Source organism: Salmo trutta, unplaced genomic scaffold (assembly GCF_901001165.1).
Source record: "Salmo trutta unplaced genomic scaffold, fSalTru1.1, whole genome shotgun sequence".
In the NCBI taxonomy this organism is placed as follows: domain Eukaryota; kingdom Metazoa; phylum Chordata; class Actinopteri; order Salmoniformes; family Salmonidae; genus Salmo; species Salmo trutta.
In genome coordinates, this window is record NW_021823073.1 from 525,667 (window position 1) to 542,342 (window position 16,676).

At 36.5% G+C, this 16,676-nt stretch overlaps 2 protein-coding genes across 2 annotated transcripts in view; both read right to left on the reverse strand.

Moving 5' to 3' along the window:
- The window catches only part of LOC115188728 (sex comb on midleg-like protein 2), a 35,979-nt gene extending 23,431 nt beyond the window's left edge, over positions 1-12,548 (reverse strand). Inside the window, exons 1-3 of the mRNA XM_029747490.1 lie at positions 12,300-12,548; positions 11,879-11,987; positions 11,558-11,692 (exon numbers count right to left, since the gene is read on the reverse strand). Coding sequence (XP_029603350.1) covers positions 11,558-11,692; positions 11,879-11,987; positions 12,300-12,380 — 325 coding nt within the window. The 5' untranslated portion in view covers positions 12,381-12,548. The remainder of the gene's footprint in view (positions 1-11,557; positions 11,693-11,878; positions 11,988-12,299) is intronic.
- Positions 1-16,676, reverse strand: part of LOC115188729 (Nance-Horan syndrome protein-like) — a 190,480-nt gene that overhangs the window by 110,639 nt on the left and 63,165 nt on the right.

Here is a 16,676-nt window from a genome sequence, read left to right on the forward strand (position 1 = left end):
TTCTACTCACAGCTCTTTAGACGTTACAATGATTCTACTCACAGCTCTTTAGACGTTACAATGATTCTACTCACAGCTCTTTAGACGTTACAATGATTCTACTCACAGCTCTTTAGATGGTACAATGATTCTACTCACAGCTCTTTAGACATTACAATGATTCTACTCACAGCTCTTTAGACGTTACAATGATTCTACTCACAGCTCTTTAGACATTACAATGATTCTACTCACAGCTCTTTAGATGGTACAATGATTCTACTCACAGCTCTTTAGACGTTACAATGATTCTACTCACAGCTCTTTAGACATTACAATGATTCTACTCACAGCTCTTTAGATGGTACAATGATTCTACTCACAGCTCTTTAGACATTACAATGATTCTACTCACAGCTCTTTAGACGTTACAATGATTCTACTCACAGCTCTTTAGACATTACAATGATTCTACTCACAGCTCTTTAGACATTACAATGATTCTACTCACAGCTCTTTAGACATTACAATGATTCTACTCACAGCTCTTTAGACATTACAATGATTCTACTCACAGCTCTTTAGATGGTACAATGATTCTACTCACAGCTCTTTAGATGATACAATGATTCTACTCACAGCTCTTTAGACATTACAATGATTCTACTCACAGCTCTTTAGACGGTACAATGATTCTACTCACAGCTCTTTAGACATTACAATGATTCTACTCACAGCTCTTTAGACATTACAATGATTCTACTCACAGCTCTTTAGATGGTACAATGATTCTACTCACAGCTCTTTAGATGATACAATGATTCTACTCACAGCTCTTTAGATGATACAATGATTCTACTCACAGCTCTTTAGACGTTACAATGATTCTACTCACAGCTCTTTAGACATTACAATGATTCTACTCACAGCTCTTTAGACATTACAATGATTCTACTCACAGCTCTTTAGACGTTACAATGATTCTACTCACAGCTCTTTAGACATTACAATGATTCTACTCACAGCTCTTTAGACATTACAATGATTCTACTCACAGCTCTTTAGACGGTACAATGATTCTACTCACAGCTCTTTAGACGTTACAATGATTCTACTCACAGCTCTTTAGATGATACAATGATTCTACTCACAGCTCTTTAGACATTACAATGATTCTACTCACAGCTCTTTAGACATTACAATGATTCTACTCACAGCTCTTTAGACATTACAATGATTCTACTCACAGCTCTTTAGACGTTACAATGATTCTACTCACAGCTCTTTAGACATTACAATGATTCTACTCACAGCTCTTTAGACATTACAATGATTCTACTCACAGCTCTTTAGACATTACAATGATTCTACTCACAGCTCTTTAGACGGTACAATGATTCTACTCACAGCTCTTTAGATGATACAATGATTCTACTCACAGCTCTTTAGACATTACAATGATTCTACTCACAGCTCTTTAGATGGTACAATGATTCTACTCACAGCTCTTTAGACATTACAATGATTCTACTCACAGCTCTTTAGATGGTACAATGATTCTACTCACAGCTCTTTAGATGGTACAATGATTCTACTCACAGCTCTTTAGATGGTACAATGATTCTACTCACAGCTCTTTAGACATTACAATGATTCTACTCACAGCTCTTTAAATGGTACAATGATTCTACTCACAGCTCTTTAGACATTACAATGATTCTACTCACAGCTCTTTAGACATTACAATGATTCTACTCACAGCTCTTTAGACATTACAATGATTCTACTCACAGCTCTTTAGATGGTACAATGATTCTACTCACAGCTCTTTAGATGATACAATGATTCTACTCACAGCTCTTTAGATGATACAATGATTCTACTCACAGCTCTTTAGATGGTACAATGATTCTACTCACAGCTCTTTAGATGGTACAATGATTCTACTCACAGCTCTTTAGATGATACAATGATTCTACTCACAGCTCTTTAGATGGTACAATGATTCTACTCACAGCTCTTTAGACATTACAATGATTCTACTCACAGCTCTTTAGACGATACAATGATTCTACTCACAGCTCTTTAGACGGTACAATGATTCTACTCACAGCTCTTTAGACATTACAATGATTCTACTCACAGCTCTTTAGACATTACAATGATTCTACTCACAGCTCGTTAGACATTACAATGATTCTACTCACAGCTCTTTAGATGGTACAATGATTCTACTCACAGCTCGTTAGACATTACAATGATTCTACTCACAGCTCTTTAGACGATACAATGATTCTACTCACAGCTCTTTAGACGTTACAATGATTCTACTCACAGCTCTTTAGATGGTACAATGATTCTACTCACAGCTCTTTAGACATTACAATGATTCTACTCACAGCTCTTTAGACGATACAATGATTCTACTCACAGCTCTTTAGACGTTACAATGATTCTACTCACAGCTCTTTAGACATTACAATGATTCTACTCACAGCTCTTTAGACATTACAATGATTCTACTCACAGCTCTTTAGACGGTACAATGATTCTACTCACAGCTCTTTAGATGGTACAATGATTCTACTCACAGCTCTTTAGATGATACAATGATTCTACTCACAGCTCTTTAGATGATACAATGATTCTACTCACAGCTCTTTAGATGATACAATGATTCTACTCACAGCTCTTTAGACATTACAATGATTCTACTCACAGCTCTTTAGACGGTACAATGATTCTACTCACAGCTCTTTAGATGGTACAATGATTCTACTCACAGCTCTTTAGATGATACAATGATTCTACTCACAGCTCTTTAGATGATACAATGATTCTACTCACAGCTCTTTAGATGATACAATGATTCTACTCACAGCTCTTTAGATGATACAATGATTCTACTCACAGCTCTTTAGACATTACAATGATTCTACTCACAGCTCTTTAGACATTACAATGATTCTACTCACAGCTCTTTAGACATTACAATGATTCTACTCACAGCTCTTTAGACATTACAATGATTCTACTCACAGCTCGTTAGACATTACAATGATTCTACTCACAGCTCTTTAGATGGTACAATGATTCTACTCACAGCTCTTTAGACATTACAATGATTCTACTCACAGCTCTTTAGACGTTACAATGATTCTACTCACAGCTCTTTAGACATTACAATGATTCTACTCACAGCTCTTTAAATGGTACAATGATTCTACTCACAGCTCTTTAGACATTACAATGATTCTACTCACAGCTCTTTAGATGGTACAATGATTCTACTCACAGCTCTTTAGACATTACAATGATTCTACTCACAGCTCTTTAGACATTACAATGATTCTACTCACAGCTCGTTAGACATTACAATGATTCTACTCACAGCTCTTTAGATGGTACAATGATTCTACTCACAGCTCTTTAGACATTACAATGATTCTACTCACAGCTCTTTAGACGTTACAATGATTCTACTCACAGCTCTTTAGACATTACAATGATTCTACTCACAGCTCTTTAAATGGTACAATGATTCTACTCACAGCTCTTTAGACATTACAATGATTCTACTCACAGCTCTTTAGATGGTACAATGATTCTACTCACAGCTCTTTAGACATTACAATGATTCTACTCACAGCTCTTTAGATGGTACAATGATTCTACTCACAGCTCTTTAGATGGTACAATGATTCTACTCACAGCTCTTTAGATGGTACAATGATTCTACTCACAGCTCTTTAGACATTACAATGATTCTACTCACAGCTCTTTAAATGGTACAATGATTCTACTCACAGCTCTTTAGACATTACAATGATTCTACTCACAGCTCTTTAGACATTACAATGATTCTACTCACAGCTCTTTAGACATTACAATGATTCTACTCACAGCTCTTTAGATGGTACAATGATTCTACTCACAGCTCTTTAGATGATACAATGATTCTACTCACAGCTCTTTAGATGATACAATGATTCTACTCACAGCTCTTTAGATGGTACAATGATTCTACTCACAGCTCTTTAGATGATACAATGATTCTACTCACAGCTCTTTAGACGGTACAATGATTCTACTCACAGCTCTTTAGATGGTACAATGATTCTACTCACAGCTCTTTAGATGGTACAATGATTCTACTCACAGCTCTTTAGACATTACAATGATTCTACTCACAGCTCTTTAGACATTACAATGATTCTACTCACAGCTCGTTAGACATTACAATGATTCTACTCACAGCTCTTTAGATGGTACAATGATTCTACTCACAGCTCGTTAGACATTACAATGATTCTACTCACAGCTCTTTAGACGATACAATGATTCTACTCACAGCTCTTTAGACGTTACAATGATTCTACTCACAGCTCTTTAGACATTACAATGATTCTACTCACAGCTCTTTAGACATTACAATGATTCTACTCACAGCTCTTTAGACGATACAATGATTCTACTCACAGCTCTTTAGACGTTACAATGATTCTACTCACAGCTCTTTAGACATTACAATGATTCTACTCACAGCTCTTTAGACATTACAATGATTCTACTCACAGCTCTTTAGACGGTACAATGATTCTACTCACAGCTCTTTAGATGGTACAATGATTCTACTCACAGCTCTTTAGATGATACAATGATTCTACTCACAGCTCTTTAGATGATACAATGATTCTACTCACAGCTCTTTAGATGATACAATGATTCTACTCACAGCTCTTTAGACATTACAATGATTCTACTCACAGCTCTTTAGACGGTACAATGATTCTACTCACAGCTCTTTAGATGGTACAATGATTCTACTCACAGCTCTTTAGATGATACAATGATTCTACTCACAGCTCTTTAGATGATACAATGATTCTACTCACAGCTCTTTAGATGATACAATGATTCTACTCACAGCTCTTTAGATGATACAATGATTCTACTCACAGCTCTTTAGACATTACAATGATTCTACTCACAGCTCTTTAGACATTACAATGATTCTACTCACAGCTCTTTAGACATTACAATGATTCTACTCACAGCTCTTTAGACATTACAATGATTCTACTCACAGCTCGTTAGACATTACAATGATTCTACTCACAGCTCTTTAGATGGTACAATGATTCTACTCACAGCTCTTTAGACATTACAATGATTCTACTCACAGCTCTTTAGACGTTACAATGATTCTACTCACAGCTCTTTAGACATTACAATGATTCTACTCACAGCTCTTTAGATGGTACAATGATTCTACTCACAGCTCTTTAGACGTTACAATGATTCTACTCACAGCTCTTTAGATGGTACAATGATTCTACTCACAGCTCTTTAGACATTACAATGATTCTACTCACAGCTCTTTAGATGGTACAATGATTCTACTCACAGCTCTTTAGATGGTACAATGATTCTACTCACAGCTCTTTAGACATTACAATGATTCTACTCACAGCTCTTTAGATGGTACAATGATTCTACTCACAGCTCTTTAGACATTACAATGATTCTACTCACAGCTCTTTAGACATTACAATGATTCTACTCACAGCTCTTTAGATGGTACAATGATTCTACTCACAGCTCTTTAGACATTACAATGATTCTACTCACAGCTCTTTAGATGGTACAATGATTCTACTCACAGCTCTTTAGACGTTACAATGATTCTACTCACAGCTCTTTAGATGGTACAATGATTCTACTCACAGCTCTTTAGACATTACAATGATTCTACTCACAGCTCTTTAGACATTACAATGATTCTACTCACAGCTCTTTAGATGATACAATGATTCTACTCACAGCTCTTTAGATGATACAATGATTCTACTCACAGCTCGTTAGACATTACAATGATTCTACTCACAGCTCTTTAGACGTTACAATGATTCTACTCACAGCTCTTTAGACGATACAATGATTCTACTCACAGCTCTTTAGACATTACAATGATTCTACTCACAGCTCTTTAGACGATACAATGATTCTACTCACAGCTCTTTAGACATTACAATGATTCTACTCACAGCTCTTTAGACATTACAATGATTCTACTCACAGCTCTTTAGACATTACAATGATTCTACTCACAGCTCTTTAGACGTTACAATGATTCTACTCACAGCTCTTTAGACATTACAATGATTCTACTCACAGCTCTTTAGACATTACAATGATTCTACTCACAGCTCGTTAGACATTACAATGATTCTACTCACAGCTCTTTAGACGATACAATGATTCTACTCACAGCTCTTTAGACGGTACAATGATTCTTCTCACAGCTCTTTAGATGGTACAATGATTCTACTCACAGCTCTTTAGATGATACAATGATTCTACTCACAGCTCTTTAGACGTTACAATGATTCTACTCACAGCTCTTTAGACATTACAATGATTCTACTCACAGCTCTTTAGACGTTACAATGATTCTACTCACAGCTCGTTAGACGTTACAATGATTCTACTCACAGCTCTTTAGACGGTACAATGATTCTACTCACAGCTCTTTAGACGTTACAATGATTCTACTCACAGCTCTTTAGATGATACAATGATTCTACTCACAGCTCTTTAGACATTACAATGATTCTACTCACAGCTCTTTAGACGGTACAATGATTCTACTCACAGCTCTTTAGACGTTACAATGATTCTACTCACAGCTCTTTAGATGATACAATGATTCTACTCACAGCTCTTTAGACATTACAATGATTCTACTCACAGCTCTTTAGACGGTACAATGATTCTACTCACAGCTCTTTAGACGTTACAATGATTCTACTCACAGCTCTTTAGATGGTACAATGATTCTACTCACAGCTCTTTAGACGATACAATGATTCTACTCACAGCTCTTTAGACGTTACAATGATTCTACTCACAGCTCTTTAGACGTTACAATGATTCTACTCACAGCTCTTTAGACATTACAATGATTCTACTCACAGCTCTTTAGACATTACAATGATTCTACTCACAGCTCTTTAGACATTACAATGATTCTACTCACAGCTCTTTAGATGATACAATGATTCTACTCACAGCTCTTTAGATGGTACAATGATTCTACTCACAGCTCTTTAGACGTTACAATGATTCTACTCACAGCTCTTTAGATGATACAATGATTCTACTCACAGCTCTTTAGACATTACAATGATTCTACTCACAGCTCTTTAGATGGTACAATGATTCTACTCACAGCTCTTTAGATGATACAATGATTCTACTCACAGCTCTTTAGACGTTACAATGATTCTACTCACAGCTCTTTAGACGGTACAATGATTCTACTCACAGCTCTTTAGATGGTACAATGATTCTACTCACAGCTCTTTAGACATTACAATGATTCTACTCACAGCTCTTTAGACGTTACAATGATTCTACTCACAGCTCTTTAGACGTTACAATGATTCTACTCACAGCTCTTTAGACGTTACAATGATTCTACTCACAGCTCTTTAGACATTACAATGATTCTACTCACAGCTCTTTAGACATTACAATGATTCTACTCACAGCTCTTTAGATGATACAATGATTCTACTCACAGCTCTTTAGACGGTACAATGATTCTACTCACAGCTCTTTAGACATTACAATGATTCTACTCACAGCTCTTTAGACATTACAATGATTCTACTCACAGCTCTTTAGACGATACAATGATTCTACTCACAGCTCTTTAGACATTACAATGATTCTACTCACAGCTCTTTAGACGTTACAATGATTCTACTCACAGCTCTTTAGACGGTACAATGATTCTTCTCACAGCTCTTTAGACGTTACAATGATTCTACTCACAGCTCTTTAGACGATACAATGATTCTACTCACAGCTCTTTAGACATTACAATGATTCTACTCACAGCTCTTTAGACATTACAATGATTCTACTCACAGCTCTTTAGACATTACAATGATTCTACTCACAGCTCGTTAGACATTACAATGATTCTACTCACAGCTCGTTAGATAGTGTAGAGAATCATTGTACCATGTATTGGTTGTTTTGGAACAAACTGAAATCAGGAGAACTATTAGAATTTTAGCAACCAGGAAATAGCAGAGCGATTTCTGCATATTGCATCTTTAAAAAACATAGCAAAAGAGAATGTGAGCTGTTGGCCTGAACAAGGTGGTAGTAAACCCCCCACCAGACTGACTGTTACTGATACTGAGATAGAGGAAGTGTGTGTTTCCTAACTGTTTAAGTTCTGCTGAGAAAAGAGATGCATCCATCTCCACGTCATACTATATCCTCTCTGCACCTACACCGTGGTACACACACACACACACACACACACACACACACACACACACACACACACACACACACACACACACACGATGACAAATAGACACACACACAATAAACACAGGAAGAGAGTTGTAAACATGCCAGTCGCTCGAGGGAAGAGGACCAGATTGAGGCCAGTTTGAAAGACACATAACTACCACCATCAGTCACAGACTATATCCCAAATTGCCCCCTATTCCCTTTATAGTGCACTCATTTTGACCAGTGCACTATATAGGGAATAGGGGCTATTTGGGATACAACCTCTGTCAGAAGTCTTAATGCTATCCATATCAATTCCCCTGTCGGAGCTGTAGAGAGCAGCTTGGAGCTTTATAGCACAAGAGATCATGAAGCTGTACTGGGAGAGTTGTTGTGACTCTCTAAGTAAAGTGATAGATAGTGTTGAGAATAGAAGACTGCTGGATGTTTTGTGTATGCTAAAACCTATCAAAACTACCATACAGTACTGTAGCAGGGAGGACAGGCCCTGGCTGGTAATCAGGCCCTGGCTGGTAATCAGGCCCTGGCTGGTAAATCAGGCCCTGGCTGGTAAATCAGGCCCTGGCTGGTAAATCAGGCCCTGGCTGGTAAATCAGGCTCTGGCTGGTAAATCAGGCCCTGGCTGGTAATCAGGCCCTGGCTGGTAATCAGGCCCTGGCTGGTAATCAGGCCCTGGCTGGTAATCAGGCCCTGGCTGGTAATCAGGCCCTATTAAATAAGGCAAAACAACATTCTTCCTGCACTGAAAGAAAGTGTGTCTGAGCTGAAATCATTCACACACACACATTTAAAATGATTGGCAGGTGAGTCAACGTTGTGTTAAACCCCTTTCATTTGTCATGGAATTAAGAGTTAATTACTTCTCTATTTTAGTTTGTTTGGTGTTAAGAACAAATTACTTAAAAATAACCAGAAATGATTTAAGAAATGGGTAGATTTCTGTGAAAAATGGGTCAAGTTGAGGAATGGAAGAAACCCAAGGGAAGTCTGTGTACAACAGATGAAATAAAGGCCTGCTGATCATCAGCCTTACTAAGAGGGTTTACCAATCAAAGGGTTATTAAAAGCAACACCCTGTGGTATGCTGAGAAGGAACAATAATTGGTCACAGCTTGACATGAACAAATAGGTATGAACAATACAGCTACATGTAGTATTCCAGCATTAATCAACAGCAGCTGCCACTAAGACTTGATGAAGGATTACCCTGTACTGCACACCATTTGGTTGTTCATTACTACAAATATTTCATACTATTTTTTGGGAAGTTTTATGCTTTTTGATAATGTATCAATAATTGAAAAAAAAAATGGATTTAAAAAAAGACAGAATAGAACTTGAAACTAATGTTTAAGACCAACAACAGAATAAGGGGAACGTAGTACAAAGAAGCACTATTTTCATTAGAAAATACAAGATGCACATAAACTACATTCTGGGGCCCATTCTTCCTAGCTGTCATTGTCCTAAAGTTCACGGCCCTCTCTATCAGATTAGGCTAGAATGGAATGTCTCTGTGTCCACTGCCTGTGAATGTCAGTGGATATGTTGGCCAAAACATTGTCCACGGCCATCATTTTACACATCTTTCATTGAGCATGATATTGCCCTGAGGCAAAAAGAAAAGTAGCCTGACTGCACAACGTTGCCATGAGGCAACAAAAAGAACATTTCATTTTTTTGAATAAATATAAAAACGAAATGTTTAAAACCTATCAAATATTCTCCTGTAGAGGTTCCTACACAAGTACATATTTTTGATTGTCTCTATTTAAACATGCAAAATAATGAAATGCATTGTACCCTTCACTCACACCATGCACTCAGGTCGCTCTGCTTCCTGAAAGAAGGTCCCTCCCCCAATTGATATGTCATACCAACTTCTGCACCTCATTGGCTTGTTTACAGACATGTCATCTCATATTGTCACGTGTAGGAATTTTTTTAAATGATATGGAGGCAAAAAGGTTGTGTGCAGTAGAGTGTTAAACAGATAACACATTAAGGAAGATATTATGAAGCTCACAATCATATATTTACAATGATTTACTTGAAACAGAAAATGATCTTAACCTGTCAAAAAAAATGTAATACAAAATTATATATATATAATCTTGACTTTTTACAAGCAAACTAGACCCAAATGCAATGTGTGGAAGGACAATCCTGCTGGAACACAATAAGGAATATTATTACCAGTGGAACACAGTAAGGAATATTATTACCAGTGGAACACATTAAGGAATATTATTACCAGTGGAACACATTAAGGAATATTATTACCAGTGGAACACATTAAGGAATATTATTACCAGTGGAACACATTAAGGAATATTATTACCAGTGGAACACATTAAGGAATATTATTACCAGTGGAACACATTAAGGAATATTATTACCAGTGGAACACATTAAGGAATATTATTACCAGTGGAACACACTAAGGAATATTATTACCAGTGGAACACACTAAGGAATATTATTACCAGTAGAACACACTAAGGAATATTATTACCAGTGGAACACACTAAGGAATATTATTACCAGTAGAACACACTAAGGAATATTATTACCAGTGGAACACACTAAGGAATATTATTACCAGTGGAACACACTAAGGAATATTATTACCAGTGGAACACACTAAGGAATATTATTACCAGTGGAACACATTAAGGAATATTATTACCAGTGGAACACACTAAGGAATATTATTACCAGTGGAACACATTAAGGAATATTATTACCAGTGGAACTCATTAAGGAATATTATTACCAGTGGAACACATTAAGGAATATTATTACCAGTGGAACACATTAAGGAATATTATTACCAGTGGAACACATTAAGGAATATTATTACCAGTGGAACACATTAAGGAATATTATTACCAGTGGAACACATTAAGGAATATTATTACCAGTGGAACACATTAAGGAATATTATTACCAGTGGAACACATTAAGGAATATTATTACCTGTGGAAAAGTACTAACTGTAGTAAACCTACTGGTTGTATTTTAGTCAAATATACTGGAAAGAACACAGGAAATAGGGGGAAACAGCCAGCGAAATCCTCGCAGAAAGAAATAGTTTGTTTTTCTCATCCAGCTCTGCTCATTCAGGCAGCTTCAGAAAGAAACCCTGGGCCAGCAGCACCCTGTGGTGACAGACAGACAGGCCAAAAGCATCAGAAAGCAGGGCTCTGCTGTCCTCTAGTGGTGAGGTTGAGGTACTCACAGAAGTTGCCAGGAGGCTGGATGCTGTGCCTGGTCAGAGAACACCATCCTACAGGGAATATGTCTCTGGAGTCAAACTGGCACCAGTAGTCGAAGGCCCCTCTCCAGCCGTCAAACATCACAAAGATCTCATCACCTAAAAATAAAGATTACAATAACAAACAGTAAGACGTAGCAGGAGATACATCAACCAGACAGCAAATAGGGGACAAAGGAACAATAGTGTTATAGGAAATAAAAAACATTATAGAGTTACACTTATAAAGTTGTCCTCCAAAGAGATGGGGTAAAGGTGGGTTAAATAAAAAAAATATCTTGTTACCTTTGACCTCTCCGATGGTTGCCGGGCAGATCAGGTAGGGGTTCTTCTTGTCCACTGCTTCTAGCTTCATCCCAGGTTTAAAGAGGTTCTGGGAGGGCTTGGTGGGTTCCTACATACAGAGAACTCTCTGTTAGTCCAGACCATACATATCTGTTTATATACACACACAGAGAACTCTCTGTTAGTCCAGACCAGACAGATCTGTTTATGTACACACACAGATAACTCTCTGTTAGTCCAGACCAGACATATCTGTTTATATACACACACACAGAGAAGTCTCTGTTAGTCCAGACCATACATATCTGTTTGTGTACACACACGTAAATCATTGATACACTACAATCATTGATCAGTAAATCAATACACTACAGTGCAGCTTTATGGTCCAATGTGAAATGTTCCATTTTTCTTTCTTGACCTTTTTAAAAGCTGTGGCTGGTGCCATCTCTGCTCCAGTCAGGGTTCTCAGGAGGAACATAGGCCACGAGGAGGCATTCATTCTGAAGCCTAAAGACAACTCAAAGAACAAGTTAAGATTTAGAATATATTGCTGCTTATTTCTGTTATAAGCAAGTACAACACTTTATAATGTCTTATTAACATATGTTATAATGTGTTATAATATTTTACACTATAATATGTTACGTTATAATAAACAAAAAAGAAACAAAGATAATTTGTAAAAATCCAAATAACTTCACAGATCTTCATTGTAAAGGGTTTAAACACTGTTTCCCACGCTTGTTCAATGAACCATAAACAATTAATGAACATGCACCTATGGAACGGTCGTTAAGAAAGTAACAGCTTACAGATGGTAGGCAATTAAGGTCACAGTTATGAAAACTTAGGACACTAAAGAGGCCTTTCTACTGACTCAAAAACAACAAAAGAAAGATGCCCAGGGTCCATGCTCATCTGCGTGAACGTGCCTTAGGCATGCTGCAAGGAGGCATGAGGACTACAGATGTGGCCAGGGCAAAAAATTGCAATGTCCGTACTGTGAGACGCCTAAGACAGCGCTACAGGGAGACAGGACGGACAGCTGATTGTCCTCGCAGTGGCAGACCATGTGTAACAACACCTGCACAGGATCGGTACATCTGAACATCACACCTGCAGGACAGGTATAGGATGGCAACAACAACTGCCCGAGTTACACCAGGAATGCACATTCCCTCCATCAGTACTCAGACTGTACGCAATAGGCTGAGAGAGGCTGGACTGAGGGCTTATAGGCCTGTTGTAAGGCAGGTCCTCACCAGACATCACCGGCAACAACGTCGCCTATGGGCACAAACCCACCGTCGCTGGACCAGACAGGACTGGCAAAAAGTGCTCTTCACTGACGAGTCGCGGTTTTGTCTCACCAGGGGTGATGGTCGGATTTGTGTTTATCGTCGAAGAAATTAGCGTTACACCGAGGTCTGTACTCTGGAGCGGGATCGATTTGGAGGTGGAGGGTCCGTCATGGTCTGGGGCAGTGTGTCACGGCATCATCGGACTGAGCTTGTTGTCATTGCTGGCAATCTCAACGCTGTGCGTTACAGGGAAGACATCCTCCTCCCTCATGTGGTACCCTTCCTGCAGGCTCATCCTGACATGACCCTCCAGCATGACAATGCCACCAGCCATACTGCTCGTTCTGTGCGTGATTTCCTGCAAGACAGGAATGTCAGTGTTCTGCCATGGCCAGCGAAGAGCCCTGATCTCAATCCCATTGAGCACGTCTGGGACCTGTTGGTTCGGAGGGTGAGGGCTAGGGCCATTCCCTCCAGAAATGTCTGGGAACTTGCAGGTGCCTTGGTGGAAGAGTGGGGTAACATTTCACAGCAAGAACTGGCAAATCTGATGCAGTCCATGAGGAGGAGATGCATTGAAGTACTTAATGCAGCTGGGGGCCACACCAGATACTGACTGTTACTTTTTATTTTGACCCCCCCTTTGTTCAGGGACACATTATTCCATTTCTGTTAGTCACATGTCTGTAGAACTTGTTCAGTTTATGTCTCAGTTGTTAAATCTTGTTATGTTCATACAAATATTTACATATGTTAAGTTTGCTGAAAATAAATGCAGTTGACAATGAGAGGACGTTTCTTTTTTTGCTGAGTTTATGTTATGCTATAATATGTTACGCTATGTGTTACGCTATAATATGTTACGCTATGTGTTATGCTATAATATGTTACGCCATGTGTTATGCTATAATATGTTACGCTATGTGTTATGCTATAATATGTTGATATAACGTGTTACAATATGTTATGCTATAATATGTTACGCTATGTGTTTATACTATAATATGTTACGCTATGTGTTATTGCTATAATATGTTGTTATAATGTGTTAACAATATGTTTATGCTATAATATGTTACGCTATGTGTTATGCTATAATATGTTACGCTATGTGTTATACTATAATATGTTTGTTATAATATGTTACGCTATGTGGTTTATTCTATAATATGTTGTATAATATGTTACGCTATGTGTTATACTATATTATGCTACGCTATGTGTTATGCTATAATATGTTACGCTATGTGTTATGCTATAATATGTTGTTATAATATGTTACGCTATGTGTTATACTATAATATGTTGTTATAATATGTTACGCTATGTGTTATATTATAATATGTTACGCTATGTGTTATGCTATAATATGTTACGCTATGTGTTATGCTATAATATGTTGTTATAATATGTTACGCTATGTGTTATGCTATAATATGTTACGCTATGTGTTATGCTATAATATGTTGATATAACGTGTTACAATATGTTATGCTATAATATGTTACGCTATGTGTTATACTATAATATGTTACGCTATGTGTTATGCTATAATATGTTGTTATAATGTGTTACAATATGTTATGCTATAATATGTTACGCTATGTGTTATGCTATAATATGTTACGCTATGTGTTATACTATAATATGTTGTTATAATATGTTACGCTATGTGTTATACTATAATATGTTGTTATAATATGTTACGCTATGTGTTATACTATAATATGTTACGCTATGTGTTATGCTATAATATGTTACGCTATGTGTTATGCTATAATATGTTGTTATAATATGTTACGCTATGTGTTATACTATAATATGTTACGCTATGTGTTATGCTATAATATGTTGTTATAATATGTTACGCTATGTGTTATACTATAATATGTTACGCTATGTGTTATGCTATAATATGTTACGCTATGTGTTATGCTATAATATGTTGTTATAATATGTTACGCTATGTGTTATGCTATAATATGTTGTTATAATATGTTACGCTATGTGTTATACTATAATATGTTACGCTATGTGTTATACTATAATATGTTACGCTATGTGTTATGCTATAATATGTTACGCTATGTGTTATGCTATAATATGTTGTTATAATATGTTACAATATGTTATACTATAATATGTTACGCTATGTGTTATACTATAATATGTTACGCTATGTGTTATGCTATAATGTGTTACGCTATGTGTTATGCTATAATATGTTACGCTATGTGTTATACTATAATATGTTACGCTATGTGTTATGCTATAATATGTTGTTATAATATGTTACGCTATGTGTTATACTATAATATGTTACGCTATGTGTTATGCTATAATATGTTACGCTATGTGTTATGCTATAATATGTTGTTATAAAATGTTACGCTATGTGTTATGCTATAATATGTTGTTATAATATGTTACGCTATGTGTTATGCTATAATATGTTGTTATAATATGTTACGCTATGTGTTATACTATAATATGGTACGCTATGTGTTATGCTATAATATGTTACGCTATGTGTTATGCTATAATATGTTACGCTATGTGTTATGCTATAATATGTTACGCTATGTGTTATACTATAATATGTTACGCTATGTGTTATGCTATAATATGTTACGCTATGTGTTATGCTATAATATGTTGTTATAATATGTTACGCTATGTGTTATACTATAATATGTTACGCTATGTGTTATGCTATAATATGTTGTTATAATATGTTACGCTATGTGTTATACTATAATATGTTACGCTATGTGTTATGCTATAATATGTTACGCTATGTGTTATGCTATAATATGTTGTTATAATATGTTACGCTATGTGTTATGCTATAATATGTTGTTATAATATGTTACGCTATGTGTTATGCTATAATATGTTACGCTATGTGTTATGCTATAATATGTTGTTATAATATGTTACGCTATGTGTTATACTATAATATGTTACGCTATGTGTTATGCTATAATATGTTGTTATAATATGTTACGCTATGTGTTATGCTATAATATGTTGTTATAATATGTTACGCTATGTGTTATACTATAATATGTTACGCTATGTGTTATACTATAATAAGTTGTTATAACGTGTTACAATATGTTATGCTATAATATGTTAAATAAAAAGCATGAGCTGGGGCACACCCAGAGAAAATGATTTAGTGTAGAGGTGCTGACTAACGGTGAAAAAACGGTAAGCTATAAAAGCAAAGAGAGTCACACCATGCATATACAGTTGAAGTCAGAAGTTTACATACACTTAGGTTGGAGTCATTAAAACTCGTTTTTCAACCACTCCACAAATGTTGTGTTAACAAACTATAGTTTTGGCAAGTCGGTTAGGACATCTACTTTGTGCATGGCACAAGTAATTTTTCCAACAATTGTTTACAGACAGATTATTTCACTTATAATTCACTCTATCACAATTCCAGGGGGTCAGACGTTTACATACACTAAGTTGACTGTGCCTTT